Here is a 17,789-nt window from a genome sequence, read left to right on the forward strand (position 1 = left end):
AAGATCCTGCCAGCGCATCGCCTCAGTGTGAAAGCACTCTGTCTTTCACACAGACTGCAGGGGAGCCATTTTGCAGGCACTTTACAGGCGCTATTTTTAGCCCAAAAGCGCCTTAAAAAACGCCCCAGTGGGAAAGGTGTGTTAGATCAAGGGGGATTAAAAATAAATAAATAAAATAAAATCGGCCTAACATATCGGCCCAAAAAAAAATCTGCATCATATATCGGCTATCGGCCGCCATGATTTCTAAATATCGGCATCGGCCAGAGAAAAACCCATATCGGTCGACCTCTAGTCCTTACACAACACTACAGAATAATCGCTCAAAAGTGAAAGGGTCAGTGCATGCCACACTTGCAATACTATGTGTGCGTGCGTGGCGATATGCGACAACGTCACTATGCTTTGACCCCACCCAAAGCATTTCCTCAATCGACTTCCACAGAAAATTATATAGAGGGATTATTTTTATGTGAGGTGATGTTGGTTCTTACTGTAACTTTTTAGCACTAGCTGAGGTGATAGCAACCAGGAGAACTAGATTTTGGTCATACAGAGAAAGATCTCTTCTAAAACGCCAAAAGGACCAAATTCAAATCCTGTGGAGGAAGTGTGGATTCGATTTAAAAGAACCACATGGAAAACCCCATTCATTAACGCCTTGGTCAGTGCGAGAAGCCAAAAGTTTCTGGAAAAGAGAACATGGAAAGAGCAGAGATCTCGTCCTCATATAGTACTAAGGGCCAAGCGGTGCTCCAGACCCAACTCAAGCTAAAAAGGATCTGTCCTACAGAGAAACACTTCATTTGAACAAAGTCTGCCACATCGGATAACAGACACTGCAGGAATTAGACTATAAAGCCTTGAGTATTGTAGGGACCAAACTCTGCAACTGAGGTGGTGATAAATCTTTCCTGGGGCAGAAGATTATGATAGTTTGGCAGAGCCCATGGTGCATGTGTAAGAAGTCTTAGCCTGTCAGCATAACACTAACCAACTTGTTCCCCGAAGAATTGGTCTTTGGAAATCCTGTGAATGGACATGGGCCAACAAAACTGCATTGAAAAATACTCAAGACTCTCATTTGGATGCAGGAGAGTAGGATTGCTCCTGGACAGAAGCACGCAACTCTGAGGCAGGAACATCTAAAATGTCTCTGGTAAGGAATACTCTGGACTAGGAAGTGTCCAGGAACAGCCCCAGATATTCCAAGTGATCAGTTGGAATCAGTAATGAAAAGTATGAGATACAAATATCCCCCAGAGTTCTTTCCAACTGTTCCCTCAAGATGAGATCATTCAGGTAGCCCACAATCAGAATATCTCAAGAGCGAAATTGAGTCATCACTGGAGCCAGCACCTTGGTGAACAACTGAGGTACAACACACTGGTGTGCTGGAAATATGAATATGTGTGAGTAAGTATCCTTTATGTCCCCTAAGGCCAGAAAGTCCCCAGGTCCCTCTGATGCAGAGAGGAAAAAATTTATTTAAATGCCTCATTCTGGAATTCGGAGACATGAATGTAAGCATTTAAGGCTATGAGGTCCAGAATGGGTCAAATGCCCGCTTTGAGCTCTGGTATGGTAGGCGGGTTGAGACAAATTCCCTGAACACATTCCACAGGCAAGAATTGGGGTGCGACCACTTGTGCCAAGAGTCCAGAAGGCACACGATTGAGCCAGGTGCCAAGGAGTAACCAGATGACTGGAGACAAAAATGTGCAAAAGTGGCAAACAACAAAACACAGGCTTGTAACACTGGAAAATTAATTGGATGACCAACACAAGATACTTGCATTCAGCAATATTGTTATCCAAAGCTCCCACAGGTTCATTATTAAAGAAATGTGAAAAAATAGGATTTTTAAAACAGCTTACCTGTAAAATCCTTTTCTTGGAGTACATCATAGGACACAGAGCCTCAAGTAATTACTTGGTGGGTTATGGGCCTACCTTCAGGTGGTGACACTGGTATAACCAATACAGGAAGTTGACTAACCTATATAACCCCTCCTCCTTCCAGGAGTCCCTCAGTTTTTGTAGCCAAGTAATATAAGCACTATACTCTCACCCCATAAAACAGAGGGACGGGAGTTCTGTGTCCTATGATGTACTCCAAGAAAAGGATTTTACAGGTAAGCTGTTTTAAAAATCCTATTTTCTTTATCGTACATCATAGGACACAGAGCCTCAAGTAATTACTTGGTGGGATGTCCCATAGCAATGCTATTTGAGGCGAGGGAGACACAACCCGCAGGGTAACCCCCAGACCTGAGGGCTTATACTGCTGACTGCAGCACACTGCGCCCGAAGGCAATATCCTCATTCCCATCTTACATCCACTTGATAACATTTTGCAAATATATGTACGAAAGACCAAGTTGCAGTCTTGCAGATCTGAGACATAGAGGCCTGGTGACAAACGGCCCAGGAAGCACCAACCGCTCTGGTAGAGTGCGCCTTAACTTGAAAAGGGGGAATCTTACCCTTTAAAGCATCAGTTTGAATTATAACTTAGCGACAGTGGATTAGACGACGCCTGTCCTTTTTTAGGGCCCTCTGGAAGAATAAATAAGACGTCAGTCTTACGAATCTGAGCAGTTTTCTTTAAACAGATCTTCACTGCTCTCACTTCATCAAGACAATGTAGTGACTTTTCTTCCCTGGAAGATGGTCTTGGGAAAAAACGAAGGCAGGACAACATCTTCATTCAGATGAAAGCCTGAAACCACTTTTAGCAAAAAGCCTGGACGTGGGCGTAACACCACTCTATCCTCATGAATAACCAAATATGGCTCTTTATAAGAAAGAGCAGCCAATTCTGACACCCTCCTTGCTGCAGATATAGCAACTAAAAATACCAGCTTCTTTGTCAAAAGGACTAAAGGAATATGCTGTAACGGTTCAAATGGCTGTTTTTGTAACACAGACCAAACTAAATTTAAGTCCCAAGGGCTTAAGGGTGATTTAACTGGCGGATTAATCCACAGCACTCCTTGCATGAAGCCGCAGACTAAAGAATGCGTAGCAAGCGGTCTTTGAAATAAAATTGATAAGGCTGAGACTTGGCCCTTAATAGTACTCAGGGCCAACTTCATCTCTACGCCATCTCTACTGTAGAAAGGCAAGAATTCTGCCTATGATATATCTCCAAGGGTGCCAACCCTTGGATTCACACCAGGAAACATAAGCTTTCCAGACTCTATAGCATTAATCAAAGTAGCGATAACTGACCTGGAAAGCCCACGTTTTTTCAGAATGTGGGTCTTAATAGCCAAGCTGTTAAATTTAGAGACCGTATAGTAGGATGGAATATCAACCCCTGAGATAGCAGGTCTGGCCTTAGTGGGAGGGGTCATGGACCCTCCACTGCCATCTTTACGATCTCCGCGTACCATGACCTTCCGGGCCATGCTGGTGCTACCAGTATTACCGACTTTCTTTCCAGCTTGATCCTGCAAAGAAGTCGAGACAGCAACTGAATCGGGGGAAATGCATAGATCAGTGAGAACTGATCCCACAGGGTCACCAACGCATCTGTTTCGTATGTGAGTGGGTCCCCTGTCCTAGACACAAAGTTGACTAGCTTCATGTTTAATCTGGAGGCTAGAAGGTCTACGTCCAGAGTCCCCATCTTTGGCAAACAGCCCGAAACACTTTGGGGTGAAGAGACCATTCCCCCGGGAATAACTGCTGGCAACTTAGATAGTGCACCTGAAGGGCAAGGCTACAAACTGAAAATGCTTCTGTTCTACTTCCAATTGCAGAAACCTCTGGGGAGGAGGAAATATAGGGACATGCAGATATGCATCTCTGATGTTGATGGATGCCTGAAGTTCTCCTCCTTGAAGGAGGTCTTATATCCCCATTTGGTTTTGGCACCGTAAATAGGTTTGAGTAAAACCCCACACCTTGCTCTCGTTTTGGGAATCTGTCTGATCACCCCTTACGACAATAATTGGTCTAATGCTTGCAACAGGGATTGCCTTTTCCCTGGATCCTTGGGAACGTTTGATCTCAGAAAACAAGACGGTGGAAACTCTCGAAACTCTAGCTTGTATCCTAGAGACACTGTGGAGAGAGTCCATTTGTCCTGAATCTCCCTTTGCCAGACTTCTGAGTACCTCAGAAATCGTTCCCCCACCTTGGTGAGGGGAGATGCATCTTCACGATGAGGTCCTGGTATTCTTCTTTGCAGACTTGCGGCCCCAGGTCTTCCTTTGTGCCTGGGTGTAACCCTGGGCTCTACCCTGGGCTCTTCCCGTAGAGTCTGACGGCGGAGGCCGTCGCCACTGCCTAGAGGTGGATGCCCCTTGGGCGAGGGAAAAGTCAGTTTAAACATAGGACGCTTATATTTTCTTTTGACTGGCAAAAGAGTACTCTTTCCACTGGAAATTGTTTGAATGTATTTATCCAAACTATCGCCAAATAATCGTTCTCCATTAAAGGGAAAACTAGTTAGAAGGTTCTTACAAGGCATTTCAGCTGACCAACCCTTTAACCAAAGGGTCCTTTGCATATGTACAAGTACAAGCACAAGGCGTCATGCCTGGTGAATAGAATTCTTCATATAATCTATAGCAAAGCATAATGCTTTAGGTAGCTCAGCCAATTCCTGTACTTATTGAGAGCATCTGTGAACTGGTGCTTTAAGGACTGACAGATGCCTATAGCTGCAATTGCAGGTTGAGCAACAGTACCTGCTAAGGAAAAAGAGGATTTTAACAGAACTTCCAACTTCTTGGATCTTTAAGCATAAGCGCATTGTCCACTGGGCAAGTTAAACTTTTATTCGTTTCTTTTCTCAATTCTTTTAGTGAATTATTCTTCCATAGGATAGAGACTTGAGAATCTCTTTGGAGGGGAAAAATATCCGGATAATCCCATTCGGTATAAATAAGCTTTTCTAGTAATGCATGGACGGGAAGCGCAAGCAAAGGCTGTAAAGGCTTCAAGGAACCCAAGGAGGAGGCCGGACCTTCAGCCAACTCTGTTAGGGGTAGCATGAAAGCAGAGCGAACCATCTTTGTAAGGCTCTGTGCTTCAGATTGTAAAGTAGGAACTTCAAGTATTGCCTCCTCCGCAGAGGAATAATCGGCTTGTCTTGCCTCCCGATCATCTGAGGGCAATACCCCATCCTGTTCCCATAATTCTTTTGGACCCTCCAATGACTGTAAAGAGTCTAAGGATGGAGGATGCGATTAAAGCCGCTAATCTTCTAAGCCCTGCAGGGCAGAGGAAAAAATTAATCTTCAGTCACATATACAGGGGCTGAAGTGTGTGAAGCAGTTGCACCACCGCTAGCTTCCAATGACTCATCCTGGCTTGCCATGTCTGATCTCTCCAAAGAGGATGACAGTATGGAGGCATGACTGGGATTCCCAGGGCCTGGGGGTGACACCTTAGGTAGTGTTATGGTAGGTCTGGAAGACATGGTGCAAGGCACAAAAGCAGAGGCACACAATACAATTTGGTTAATAATAAATCTAGAAACACAATGCCACCATTATAACAGCTTTAACTGCTAAGTAGGAATAGGGTTTCCTGTACTGGAAATGCCTTAGTTTACACCCTCACGTGCCCAGCGCTCTGTTGTCTCCTTGTGTGACAGACTCTCCTGCTAAGAAACTTGCAACTGAGAGTGTCTGTGTAAAAAAGCCTCAGGTGGAACCCGATTGGCGTCTTCAGCATCTTTCCCTCAGAGCCGGTTCACACAGGGGCGACTCAGATCCGACTTCAGGTCGCCCCAGGTCGGACAACATGTAAAAATCAATGTAAGTGAATGAGAGCCGTCTTAATGCAAACTACTGAAGTCGCTCAGACTTCAGAAAAGGTTCCTGTACTACTTCAATCCGACTTGTAGGTGACTGGTACCCATTGATTTCAATGCAGGTCGCCTCCAAGTCAGATCTCCGTCTATACGGAGGAGACTCTGACAGAATTATCAGCTCTCAAGAGGGAACTCCACGGCAAATTTAATTAAAAAAATTGGCGTGGGTTCCCCCTCCGAGAGCATACCTGGCCCTTAGGTCTGGTATGGATTTTAAGGGGAACCCCCTACACCGAAAAAAGGGCATGGGGGTCCCCCCCAGATCCATACCAGACCCTTATCCGAGTACGCTACCCAGCCGGCCAGGAAAGGGGGTGGGGACGAGCGAGCGTTGTCTGCGCTCACTATGACAGAACACACGGCATGCGGCGACTTATATTAGGGACATCGCCGGATGATGTCCCCGCCCATTATGATGTCACAGTCCCAGCATCCTCTCGGATAAGGGTCTGGTATGGATCTGGAGGGGGGGCTCCCACGCCGTTTTTTCGGCATAGGGGGTTCCCCTTAGAATCCATACCAGACCTTAGGGTCTGGTATGCTCTCGGAGGGGGAACCCACGCCGTTTTTTTTTTTTTTTAATTTGGCGTGAAGTTCCCCCTTGAGAGCTCATTCTCTGATTGGCCACGGCAAAAGTCGCATGGCCTGGGGCGACTTAAAGTCGTGTTGTAAGTCGCCCCAAGTCGTGTTGGAGTCATGTCCAAGTTGCCTCCAAAAGTCGTGTTGAAAGTCGTTTTGCCCCTGTGTGAACCGACCATGTACTGTGAAGTGCAGCTTACGTCTTGCACACAACGCCATGTGACCTACAGACACGCCACTCAGCGTCCTCGGCAACACCCACTCTGAGTGCGCATGGCATGCGGGTCTGCATTAGCAGATCCTGAAAGGAGATGACACTAACGCTACTGCCGGCCTTATGCCTGTAATACCAGGCTAGAAGACCAGATTACACAAGATATGTAATATATGTGGACGCACCTCTGTAAGAGAGGGGGGGCAGGGGGATCTGTCAGCAGTTTTGCAGAGTCACAGGGAATCTAACTTCTGCAGGGTGGAAGTGTTGCTAAGCTTTTTTTTTTTCTTTTTTTTTTTTTAAACATGCAGGTATGCGGGCACCGATTTTTGCTTCAGGGACCCACCCACCAAGGTATATAATACCCTTGTAATGTTACTGCTGTCTTTGTTTAAATCCCTTAAGAGATCAAGTAAGAACCCCCTCTGCTGGGACCACACATGCTATAGCTTGGAGACAGAGCAGCTGTAAAACACATAGGTTGTTTAAAATTAATCCCTCTAGGGGAGACATCTTAAAAGGCATAAAAAGTGTATGGAAAGAAAAAGCATTAGCTTTTTCCCTTACCTTGTCCTCGCTGCAGGATACGGCTGTAAACAGACAGATCCAAACTTCGCCCATCGCGGCGGGCTGCGTTGTAAACCTTCAAAGACTGGGGCCCTTTTAATAGGGGTTCCGCTCCTTTGTGCCAACACCTTAGACACTGGTGAAAAAACTGAGGTACTCCTGGAAGGAGGAGGGGTTATATAGGGGAGTCAACTTCCTATATTGGTTGTACCAGTGTCAACATCTGAAGGTAGGCCCATAACCCACCAAGTAATTACTTGAGGATCTGTCCTATGATGTAGGATAAAGAAAAAGGCAAGACCCCTGACCTAAAAATCCCCAACTCTCATTTGAGAGTTGGAGGAAACATTTTTTTTTTTTTTGCAGACTCCTCATTGGTTGGTAAAACCTGGTTTTGAGATCTGTAGCCCAAACATTTTGTAGTGATCGGGGTGGGATGAAATCTCCAATCCTGGGTCCTGGTCTTGAGGACCACCAGCACACTAATGGAGCAAGTGTGTGCCGTTTTTTCTTTTTGGGGAGACCAGACTATGGTTCTGGGCTCTGCCCTGGCAGACAGAGGAGGTCCCTGTCCAGGAGTACAGATGGGAGCCAGAGCAAGGAGCTGCCAAATGCACGGAACAATCTTTTGAGTGATACTGAGTGGTACTGTGTCATGGTCTGTCGGACCAGACTAAAGGTCAGGAGGCTTAATGTTGTTTGTTTTTTTGAATGAAATATACATTTTTTCATCCTACAGTGACTGCCGTTTCTGGGTCTGTGGCCATCAGGGGGACGTCGTTCACATATGGTGGGCGTGCCCTAGACCAATTTGTTTTTGGTCCTGTTTTTGGCCTTGTATTAACTTTAGTTCACCTCCCCATACAAAAATTCCTGGCCTATTTCCTACCAGCAGAAGCTTGCTTCCTATCTATTTTTGTCAGCCAAAAAAACAATTGCCCAAGCCTGGAAGAAACCATCTGTCCTCTTTCATGGGGTGAGAGATCGCATAACCACGTTGATGCTTAACAAACAGATGTCTAGAATCTGCAACGACAATAATGCTAAATTTCTGAAAATGTGGGAACCATGGCTCTCTCATGCCTTTCCTACTCTTCTCCCAGACAGCTTGGGTCACCCATGACTGGTGGCCTCGATGATCCCCAGCCCTTACCTCTCCCACCTCGCTAGGCCTCTAACCCTGGCCTCCCTTCCTCTTTAGCTTTCCAAATTGTACCATTTTATGGATATTGGTGGGCCTAGAGCTATGGGTTTTTTTTTCATTATTAAAGAAATGTGAAAAAAGGCAAGACCCCTGACCTAAAAAGCCCCAACTCTCATTTGCCCTTAGATAATTGATGCAATATTTGTAATTTACAGGGAGACGAGGAAAACTTGAAAAGCATCATTAGGAAAACAGTTTTTTGGGCTAAAATCATTAAGCTCAACTTCAATTAATTATTTAAAAAAAAAAAGCGACAGACCTTTAACATCAATGCTTGACTCTGCCTTTCATCTTGTGGCACCAGCTGGAAAACAGAGACAAGAAATATAATACTTTTTTTTGTATGTTAATTATATCACAGTGCTGGACAAGGTCTGACCTTTATAGAGTCCTGGGTTCCTCTGTAATCATCCTGGAGATAGCACTGCAGCAGCTGAACACTCTGCTCCTCATCCAGTCCCTGCATCAGAGTAATAAGACAGATTACTACATTTTCAGCTAAAAACATAACTTCTTTATCACGCCAGAGAGCTGACTCACCAGAAACTTGCTTAAACGTAATCCAAGTTCTTTCAATGCAGGAGCTACATTGCTAGCTTTCACCTTGTCTGCAGCGCTAGTGCTAGAAGATCAATGTCAAATACATTATTATTCCAAGGAAACTATCAAATGTAAAATAAGAAGCAACAGTGTTTAAATCCCATCTTCAACCATTGTTTGTTTCTTATCCCAATGGGGAAATCAGTTTGTGTAATATTCTAATTTTTTGAGATACAGAATTTGGGGTTTTCACTAGCTGTAAGCCATAAACATGAAAATTAATGTAAAGAAATGCTTGAAATATATCACCTTGTGCATAACACATCTATATTTAATATGAGTTTCCCTGTTATGCATTGAATTACTGAAATAAATTAACTTTTTGATGATTTTCTAATTTTATGAGATGCCCCTGTGTGTGTATTATATACAGTGCCTTGCGAAAGTATTCGGCCCCCTTGAACTTTTCAAGCTTTTGAGTGATACTGAGTGGACCAGACTAAAGGACAGGAGACTTAATGTTGTTTGTTTTTTAAATGAGAGATAAATTCTGTCATCCTACAGTGACTGCTGTTTCTTGGGCTGTAGCCATAGGGGGATGCCGTTCACATATGGTGGACGTGCCCTAGACCAATTTGTTTTTGGTCCTCTGTTTTTGGCCTTGTATTCACTTTATTTCACCTCCCCATACAAAAATTCCTAGCCTATTTCCTCCCAGCGGAAGCTTGCTTCCTATCTATTTTTTTCAGCCAAAAGAACAATTGCCCAAGCCTGGATGAAACCATCTGTCCCTTTTCAGAGGGTGAGAGATTGCATGACCACGATGATGCTTAACGAACAGATATCTAGAGTTTGCAACAGCACTAATGCTAAATTCCTGAAAGTTTGGGAACAATGGCTGTCTCATGCCTTTCCTACTCTCCCTCCAGGCAGCTTGGGTCACCTATGACGGACGGCCTCAATGATCCCAAGCCATTACCTCTCCCACCTCTCCAGGCCTCTAACCCTGGACTCTCTTCCTCTTTAGCTTTCCTCATCCTTTCCCTGGCTCTCTGTTGGTCAGGTGCGCATTCTCTCTTTCCTTAGCGTCACCTTTCTGCCTACCTTCTTCCTGGTTTCTGATCCATTTCCTCTTCCCAAATTTGTAAAGGTTACAAATTGTACCATTGTATGGCTATTGGTGGGCCTACAGCTATGTTTCTCAAACTTTTTTGTCTTGTGGCGCACCAAAAAGATCTAAAAAAATTTGCGGGACACCTGAAAAGCGAGCATTTCATTGCTGATTTTAAGAAGTCTCTCTCTAAAAAGAAAGCAGAGAGGGGGCCCTGGGATGAGGGCAGGGAGGGGGCCCCTGGGATTAGAGCAGGGAGGGGGCCCCTGTAAGCTAATGTTTGTTAACACTGTCAATGCTAGCCCCTGCATGGGCAGAATGATAGTATGTTAAGCACTTATTAAACTGAATACAAATTATTGAAACAGAAAAGATAAAACCTGAAAAGCCATGCAAGGGGAAACTTATTGATTTTGTTTTTCTTAACTTTCTAAAAAGGAAGAAGTCAGCAAGCAGCTATGTCCTTAATGTGCTACCATTTGAAGCGAGTTCTCACAATATCCAAAATGAAATGACAAGTTTTGGCTGCAGTTGGCTTTTAAAAAGAAACCAAAAAAAAAAAAAACATTTACTAAAATAATAAAACCAGTAAATATATATGCTGAAATTACAGGACAGGGCAATGTCAGGACCTGGAGAATCTAAAACATCGGCCAGACACAAGATAGTCATTTTGAAGGAAGAATACACTGAGGGGACTTATGGTGGTTGTCATTGAAGACCTGACCCTGAAAACACTAGTACTGAGAGGCAATGACACAAAAAGAGGGCAATTATCAAGGGACTTTTCAAGTGCTACGTGCCAACAACATTATTTATAAAATCATTATTTTTATTCAAATACAATTCCATTAAAACTCATGGACAAGTTAAGGCCCATTCTTTATGTCAATATCACAGAATAAGTTATTTACAACAGTACAAACACATGTTATTTAACATATAAAACACTCAACAAAATTGTGAAGTACAGTTCCCATAGGTAAAACACCCACATTTCTAGACCAGATAGTTGGGGGGGGAAATGCAATAACTAAGGTAATTTCAACAGCCCAAGTCGGGCAATTACTGATCACATCTTCACAGTTATATGATAAATATTACATAGCAACACTGCTGCATGGTGCCCAATATACTGTGAATCTCTTTCTCTTATTCAGAACATTCCCAATCAGTGACTGCAAGGCTCTCTTTCCTAAACATATCATCTGGTGTTGCTAGTTACTCTGCAACTTCCAAGACGCACATATACACAAGAGCTCATACAGAATGGGCCATCACAGCCAATAGCATTATGAATTGTTGCTGTACCTCAGGGTTTGTTTATGACCTTACCCAATACAAACCTATTAATTATGGGCAATCTATATCTTGTACTTGTATCCTCCTTATATTATCGGGGCAACACACAGTTTTAAAGTCTCAAGGTTTTTCACCTTCATGCATGTATGCATGAAGGTGAAAAACCTGTGGTGCAGCTGTCCCCAGAGCCCCCCAGAGCGCTGAGCACAAGCCCAGCAGCTCCAGCCACTGTCTCCGTCCTCATGGATAGATTGATAGCAGCGGGAGCCATTGTCAATCAAATCCAGTGACATGGGAGCAGGGGGGCGGGGCTGAGTCCTGCGTTCTGTGTCAATAGCAGCAGCGGGGCTTGTGAGCGTGCCTGCACGGGTGCCCCCCGGGAATGCAGGTCTCTGTGGGGGCACCTGAAGGAGAGGAGCCAGGAGCATCATGGGGGGACCCCAGAAAAGGAGGACCAGGGCTGCTCTGTGCAAAAGTTGTAAAGGGGTTATAAAGTCTCAAGGTTTTGTGGGTGGATGCTTTTCACCTTCATGCATGCTATGCATTAGGGAGCAACCGATTATCAGTGGCTGATAACAGTATTTTCTGAAAAATCGGAATCTGTCCCAAACTAGACCGATATTACCGATATTGCTTTAAGGGGTTTATCAGGGTGATGCATCTTTATTGTAATAACAACCTATGCGGCTCAGCAGCCGCTCGGCTGTTATTACAAGCAACGGGAGGGGACATCCTCCCGCTGCTAGCCCGGGCTCTCCCATCCCACTGGGAGGCCTGAGCAACCAGCTGCCAGACGTGGCCGGCTTCATTCGAGTTTTGGATCTAGTAATCCGGAAGCGATGTCATGACATCACTTTCCAGATCAATGGCATCTTAAAAAGCCGCCAGTTTTAAAAAATAGAGTATTAAAAAAAAAGTGCAGATCTTGACGTTTTGAATACTTTGAAGTGAAAAGGGGGGATTTGGGTCTACTAGACTCCAGATCTCTCCATAAAGAGTACCTGTCACAAGGGAGGTTTACAAACATAAGAAATGTACGACAGTGTAAAAAATAAATAAATAAAATGTAATGTACAAAATATCGGCTATCGGCAGGAGACATATATCGGTATCGTATCGACACCGAAAAAACTATATCGGCCTACTATGCATGAAGGTGAAAAACCTATGATGCAGCTCCCCCCAGAGCCCCCTTTTTCTTACCTGAACCCGATCATTCAAGCGCTGAGCACATGTCCAGCAGCTCCAGTTGCTGTGTCCATCCTCACTGGATGGATTGATAGCAGCAGGAGCCATTGGCACCTGCTGCTGTAAATCAAATCCAGAGACACGGGAGCAGGGGGGCCGGGCTGGGTCCTGCTGTCTGTGTCAATAGACGCAGCAGCAAGGCTCGTAAGCGTGCCCGCATGGGTGTCCCCCTAGGGAATTCAGGTCTCCGTGGGGGCACCCGATGAAGGAGAGGAGCCAGAAGTACCGTGGGGGGACCCCATAAAAAGGAGGATCGGGCTGCTCTGTGCAAAACCCTTGCACAGAGCAGGTAAGTATAACGTTTGGTTGTAAGAAAAGTTTTTATTTTTTGTTTTTTTAATAGCAATTTAATCTGCTTCCCTACCCCTGTCCGCTGCATCTGATCATACTCCCAATCCCTTCACCTTCCCCTCCATCTCCTACTATTTCCTATCATAACCTAATCTTTCCCCCTCTTAATTTTAGAAAATAAAAAATGGGAAGGGTGGGGCTTAATATTCATAACTATGGTGGTCAAATACTGAAAGATAACATACTCTTTTGTGTACAGTTCCCCCTCTTATATACACTGGATCTTGAATTAGCCCACCTATGTATTTCACATCGAAATGTAAGACCCTGCCTCTTGCCTTGGTGAATATTACACTGAATAGATATGGATCTTTCATCACTGAAGTAATTTTTTTGTGGAAAGGTGTCTAAAAAGGCATGGCCCTGTATCTGAGTGTTTTCTAAAAATATAATCTGCAAAGATTATGTGCAACCAACCTCAGTGTGTCCATCATCCTAAAATATAAATGAAAAACAAGGATATATGTAAACTCTTACATGAGATGTACTACAGACCACCGATAAGGGCACTCTCTGCTATGTATTCAAATATCTATCCCAACAACACTACACTAGTACCGATCCTAAAGCAGATATCATTCGTTAGGCAAGTGTACTATGTATTCCTAAATGTAATATTCCAACAGTCCCATATAGGGCAGCAAATCTCTTCATCACTCCCAGACTGCAGGTCGGGAGTAAAGAATCCTCCACTGTCCACCAAACTACTTAGTGTAATTTTGTGACTCAAGCCAAAGTTGTACCTTGTGTGATAAACGGTAAGCAAAGATATGCAATGGTCTGTGGGCGGTATTCACATGCAGAGTAAGGTCTATAGCCTAGTACACACAGGCCAAATGTCGGGCGGCATCGGCCAGTTCAATAGAAATTAGCCATGTGCATGGCAGCCGGTCCGTTTGGCCGGCTTCAGTCAAAGGGGCATGACCGAAACAGGCCATGACGGCTGACTGGAGTTTTATGGCAGCGGGGGGCACGTCCCCTATCAGAACACAATAGCACAGCAGGGGAGATTGTTGTACTAACATTGAAAAATTAGTACAGTGGCTCCTCCTGCTGGGTTGAATGAAAAATAGTAGTGTGTACTAGGCTTTTTAATTGTTTAGATATTGTTTCAAACTAGGATATACACCAAATTTCATGAAACTATGGAATTATAGAAGAACTGGCCAACAATCTCTCCGTTTCTTATCCCTGAAAAAAACAGTTAGTAAAAATCAGCACACAAACACTGGTTAGGCACACATTTAACCCTTTGATCGCCTTAAATGTTAACACCTTCCCAGCCAGTGTCCTTAAAACAGTGACAGTGTATAGTATGATGATCACCGTAATTTTGTCACTGGTGGTTAGTCAGTTTTTTTAAATGGATTGTCTTTTTTCTCATAGCAACCAAAAAAAAAAAAACACACTAAACAGTACATGTGCGTTTCTTCTACCTATGAGTATTTTGACACCTTCCACCGTTTATTTTGTAAATGTATAATTTTGGTGTTATAGCAAGTTACTAGTGTCTATAAAACAACTGATTGTGCAATCTTTATGTCTGAGGTAACTGACTACGACTCTTAAGGCATCATGCACACTGGACATTTTTAACACTGCTGTTAAGGGTGGCTGCCATTTTTTTCTTCTCCTCTAGATGCTCCTGTATGTTAGCTTAGGTGTCCATGCACACATAGGTGTTTAGAGGCAGAAAAAAAAAAACACTGCGAGCGCATACAGGAGCAGCGTTTTGGCAGAGAAAATCCCCAATTCCCCTTTACGCATTTAAAGGCCTGTAAATGCTAGGCGCGTTTAGCACTTGAGAGTTCATTCAATTCAATGGCCAGAATAAATTATTATCATGGCCAATAAAATTAATTTAAGTAGAACTATGGACAAAAGATTTTTTTTTTTTTGGATAGAGTAAGAGGGGGTTATATCCAGTCAATTTTTTTTTTCCGCCATCTGTGTCCCATTGCAGAGCTTCCCCTTCATGTCCTGTCCCATAGTCAAACAGGAAGTGACAGGAAATACCTGCAAATTAAGGGAACTTCTTGGGGCCCCCAAGTCACCCAAACTAGTGTCCCTATTGGAAGATTTTCCCATCTGTTACTTTTCTGGGGACAATGTAAAATTTGGGATTTTATTCTACTTTCAATAATGGTAAAATAGAGAGAGTCAATCTCCATAATGGGGGAACACGCAGAAATAAAACCTGACAGTTGGTCTAATCCCTCTTCACTCTATCCAAAACAAAAAAAATAAAAAAAATAAAAAGTTTTGTCTTTAGTTATACTTGACCATCCTAAGTGTTTTGCACACGTTTAGAAGTGGTCAAGTGTTTTTTTTCTGCCAAAGCGTTGCTGCTAGATGGAGAGGCATTTGGAAAAGGCAAACGTTCCGTGTGAACACAGGGCCAGGAGGAAGCGGGAGCAGGGACTCTCTAAAAAGAGGGTATCCACTCCCCTCCCCAAAAAAATGACATGCCAAATGTGGCATGTCAGGGGGTCACCTTCCCTTAAAGTGGAAGTTCCATTTTTGGGTGGAACTCTACTTTAAATATCCCTTCAAAATGATTGGGTATTTGAAGTAAACACAGTGAATGGCACCACAACACAATGTATATAGAGCAGGTGCATTGCAGAAATGTGTTTTTTTGCCTCTCTTTACCACAATGCACAGGTAAGAAATGATCCCTTGGGGTTTAAGGACGCATTCACAACTCAATGTTGCTGGTCCTTAGCTGCACTTTTGATGAGTTTCCAGTCAAAGGGATCAGTTTCCATTAACCCTTTGACTGGAAACTCATCAAAAATGCAGCAAGGACGGCAACATTGAGATGTGAATGGGTCCCTCAAGGGATCATTCTTACCTGTGCATTGTGGTTAGGAGGAGGTAAAATAAACACATTCCTGCAATGCACCTGCTCTCTGTACATTGGTACATTGTGTTCTGGTGCCAGTTCATATAACATAGCGCTCAATGTATAAAATTAATGTAAAAGTGCAGCACATGTACACCCCAGCAGGCAGATGTGAACTGGGTCTATTCTAGACAAAATAAATCATATATTTGATAAGCTTGTTTTTTCTTAACCCAATCACATTATATTTGCGTACCTGGGAGGTTTGTAGAAGGCCAAGCCTTGAAGAAATCTTCCTCCATATCGATCAAGCTCGCCCTTAATCTGCATCTAGAAATCAGTTACATTTGTCATATTACTAAACAGAACACTTTTTTTTCTTACCAAATGAATGCTTCATGCATAGAAAGGGGAATGCTCTTTTTAGAGCTTCAAAACTACTAATTCTATCTACTAGAAAACAATGCCACTGCCCTTAAATCTGAGTTTACCCATTTCACCCTCATCTGAGCATATTCCACTATATTCTACTGCAGCAATAATCTACAGCAGCCCTTTTCAACCAGGATGATGTCCGAGTTCTTCGGGGGCCCTGGCAAAATGTCTAAAAACAGCCCCAAATTGCAAAAATTGTGTACAAGCGCTTATTGCACAGTCGCAGGTTTTAACTGTGCAGCATTGCAACCTTGGGCACCGAAAGGACCAGCTGGATACCAACAACTGATGACATCATCAGTTGATAAGGAGGGCGTCGGGCACATGCACAGCAACCTTGTTTACCCCTCCTCGTCCCTCTCCGTTAGCAGTAGGGTAACACTGGCTTAGTGATGGAGAGAAACTAAAGGAGAAGAAAAAAAAAAAACACTGGACTACTAGTCAGTAGCCATGTGAAAAGGGGTATTTGCTTTGCAAGAATAAATCGCCTCTAATGTTGGGTCTCCTACGTGCGTGGATGCCGCGATACGCTAAAACTATTAGTTTCGTTTTTTACTTTTTAGATTGCGGTGCTTCAAGATTGTGAATCATTTGAAAAGCTGCCTTGGCTAAAAAAAAGATTGAGAAACACTGATCTAGAGCGATCACTGTAAGTCTGTATTCACACCTGAGCAGGGCTATTTTCAAGGATTTTAATCTGGACGTTTTTCGCACACACGTGTACAAGCTTTGTAGAAGTGTACACTCACCGTCTACTTTATTAGGTACACCTGTACAATTGCTCAGTAACACAAATGCTAATGAGCCAATCACATGGCAGAAACCTAATGTATTTAGGCATCTAGTCATGGTGAAGACGACTCGCTGAAGTTCAAATCAAGCATCAGAATGGGGAAGAAAGGAGATTTAAGGGACTTTGAACGTGGCATGGTTCTTGATGCTAGACAGGCTGGTCCAAGTACTTAAAAAACTGCTGATCTACTGGGATTTCCACGTACAGCCATGTCTCAGGTTTACAGAGAATGGTTAGTAAAAGAGAAAATAATCCAGCGAACTGCAGTTGTGTGGACAAAAATGCCTTGTTGATGTAAGAGGAGAATGAGCAGACTGGTTTGAGATGATAGAAAGGCAACAGTAACCCAAATAACCACTCATTACAACCAAATTATGCAGAATACCATCTCTGAATGCACAACACATCGAACCTTGAAGCAGATGGGCTACAGTAGCAGAAGATCACACCAGGTGCCACCTCTGTCCATTAAGAACAGGAAACTGAGGCTACAATTCACGAAGACTTACCAAAACTGGACAATAGAAGATTAGAAAAACGTTGCCTGGTCTGATGAGTCTCGATTTCAGCTGCGACATTCAGATGGTAGGGTCAGAATTTGGCATAAACAACATGAAAGCATGGATCCATCCTGCCTTGTATGCACAGTTCAGGCTGGTGGTGGTGGTGTAATGGTGTGGGGGATACTTTCTTCCAGCAGCATAATGCACCATGTCACAGAGCTCAAATCATCTCACCACTGGACAATGAGGTCACTGTACTCCAATGGC

General features: G+C 43.7%; 1 protein-coding gene across 4 annotated transcripts in view; it reads right to left on the reverse strand.

The window, feature by feature from the left end:
* Positions 1-17,789, reverse strand: part of NUP188 (nucleoporin 188) — a 169,668-nt gene that overhangs the window by 125,737 nt on the left and 26,142 nt on the right. For all 4 annotated transcript variants that reach the window (XM_077478559.1, XM_077478556.1, XM_077478566.1 and 1 more), the window contains exons 3-6: positions 16,048-16,121; positions 8,935-9,016; positions 8,774-8,854; positions 8,654-8,698 (exon numbers count right to left, since the gene is read on the reverse strand). In XM_077478559.1, the coding sequence (XP_077334685.1) occupies positions 8,654-8,698; positions 8,774-8,854; positions 8,935-9,016; positions 16,048-16,121 (282 nt within the window). The remainder of the gene's footprint in view (positions 1-8,653; positions 8,699-8,773; positions 8,855-8,934; positions 9,017-16,047; positions 16,122-17,789) is intronic.

This window comes from Lithobates pipiens, unplaced genomic scaffold (assembly GCF_037356315.1).
Source record: "Lithobates pipiens isolate NorthernLeopardFrog02 unplaced genomic scaffold, aLitPip1_a1.2 Scaffold_1, whole genome shotgun sequence".
NCBI classification, from domain to species: Eukaryota; Metazoa; Chordata; class Amphibia; order Anura; family Ranidae; genus Lithobates; species Lithobates pipiens.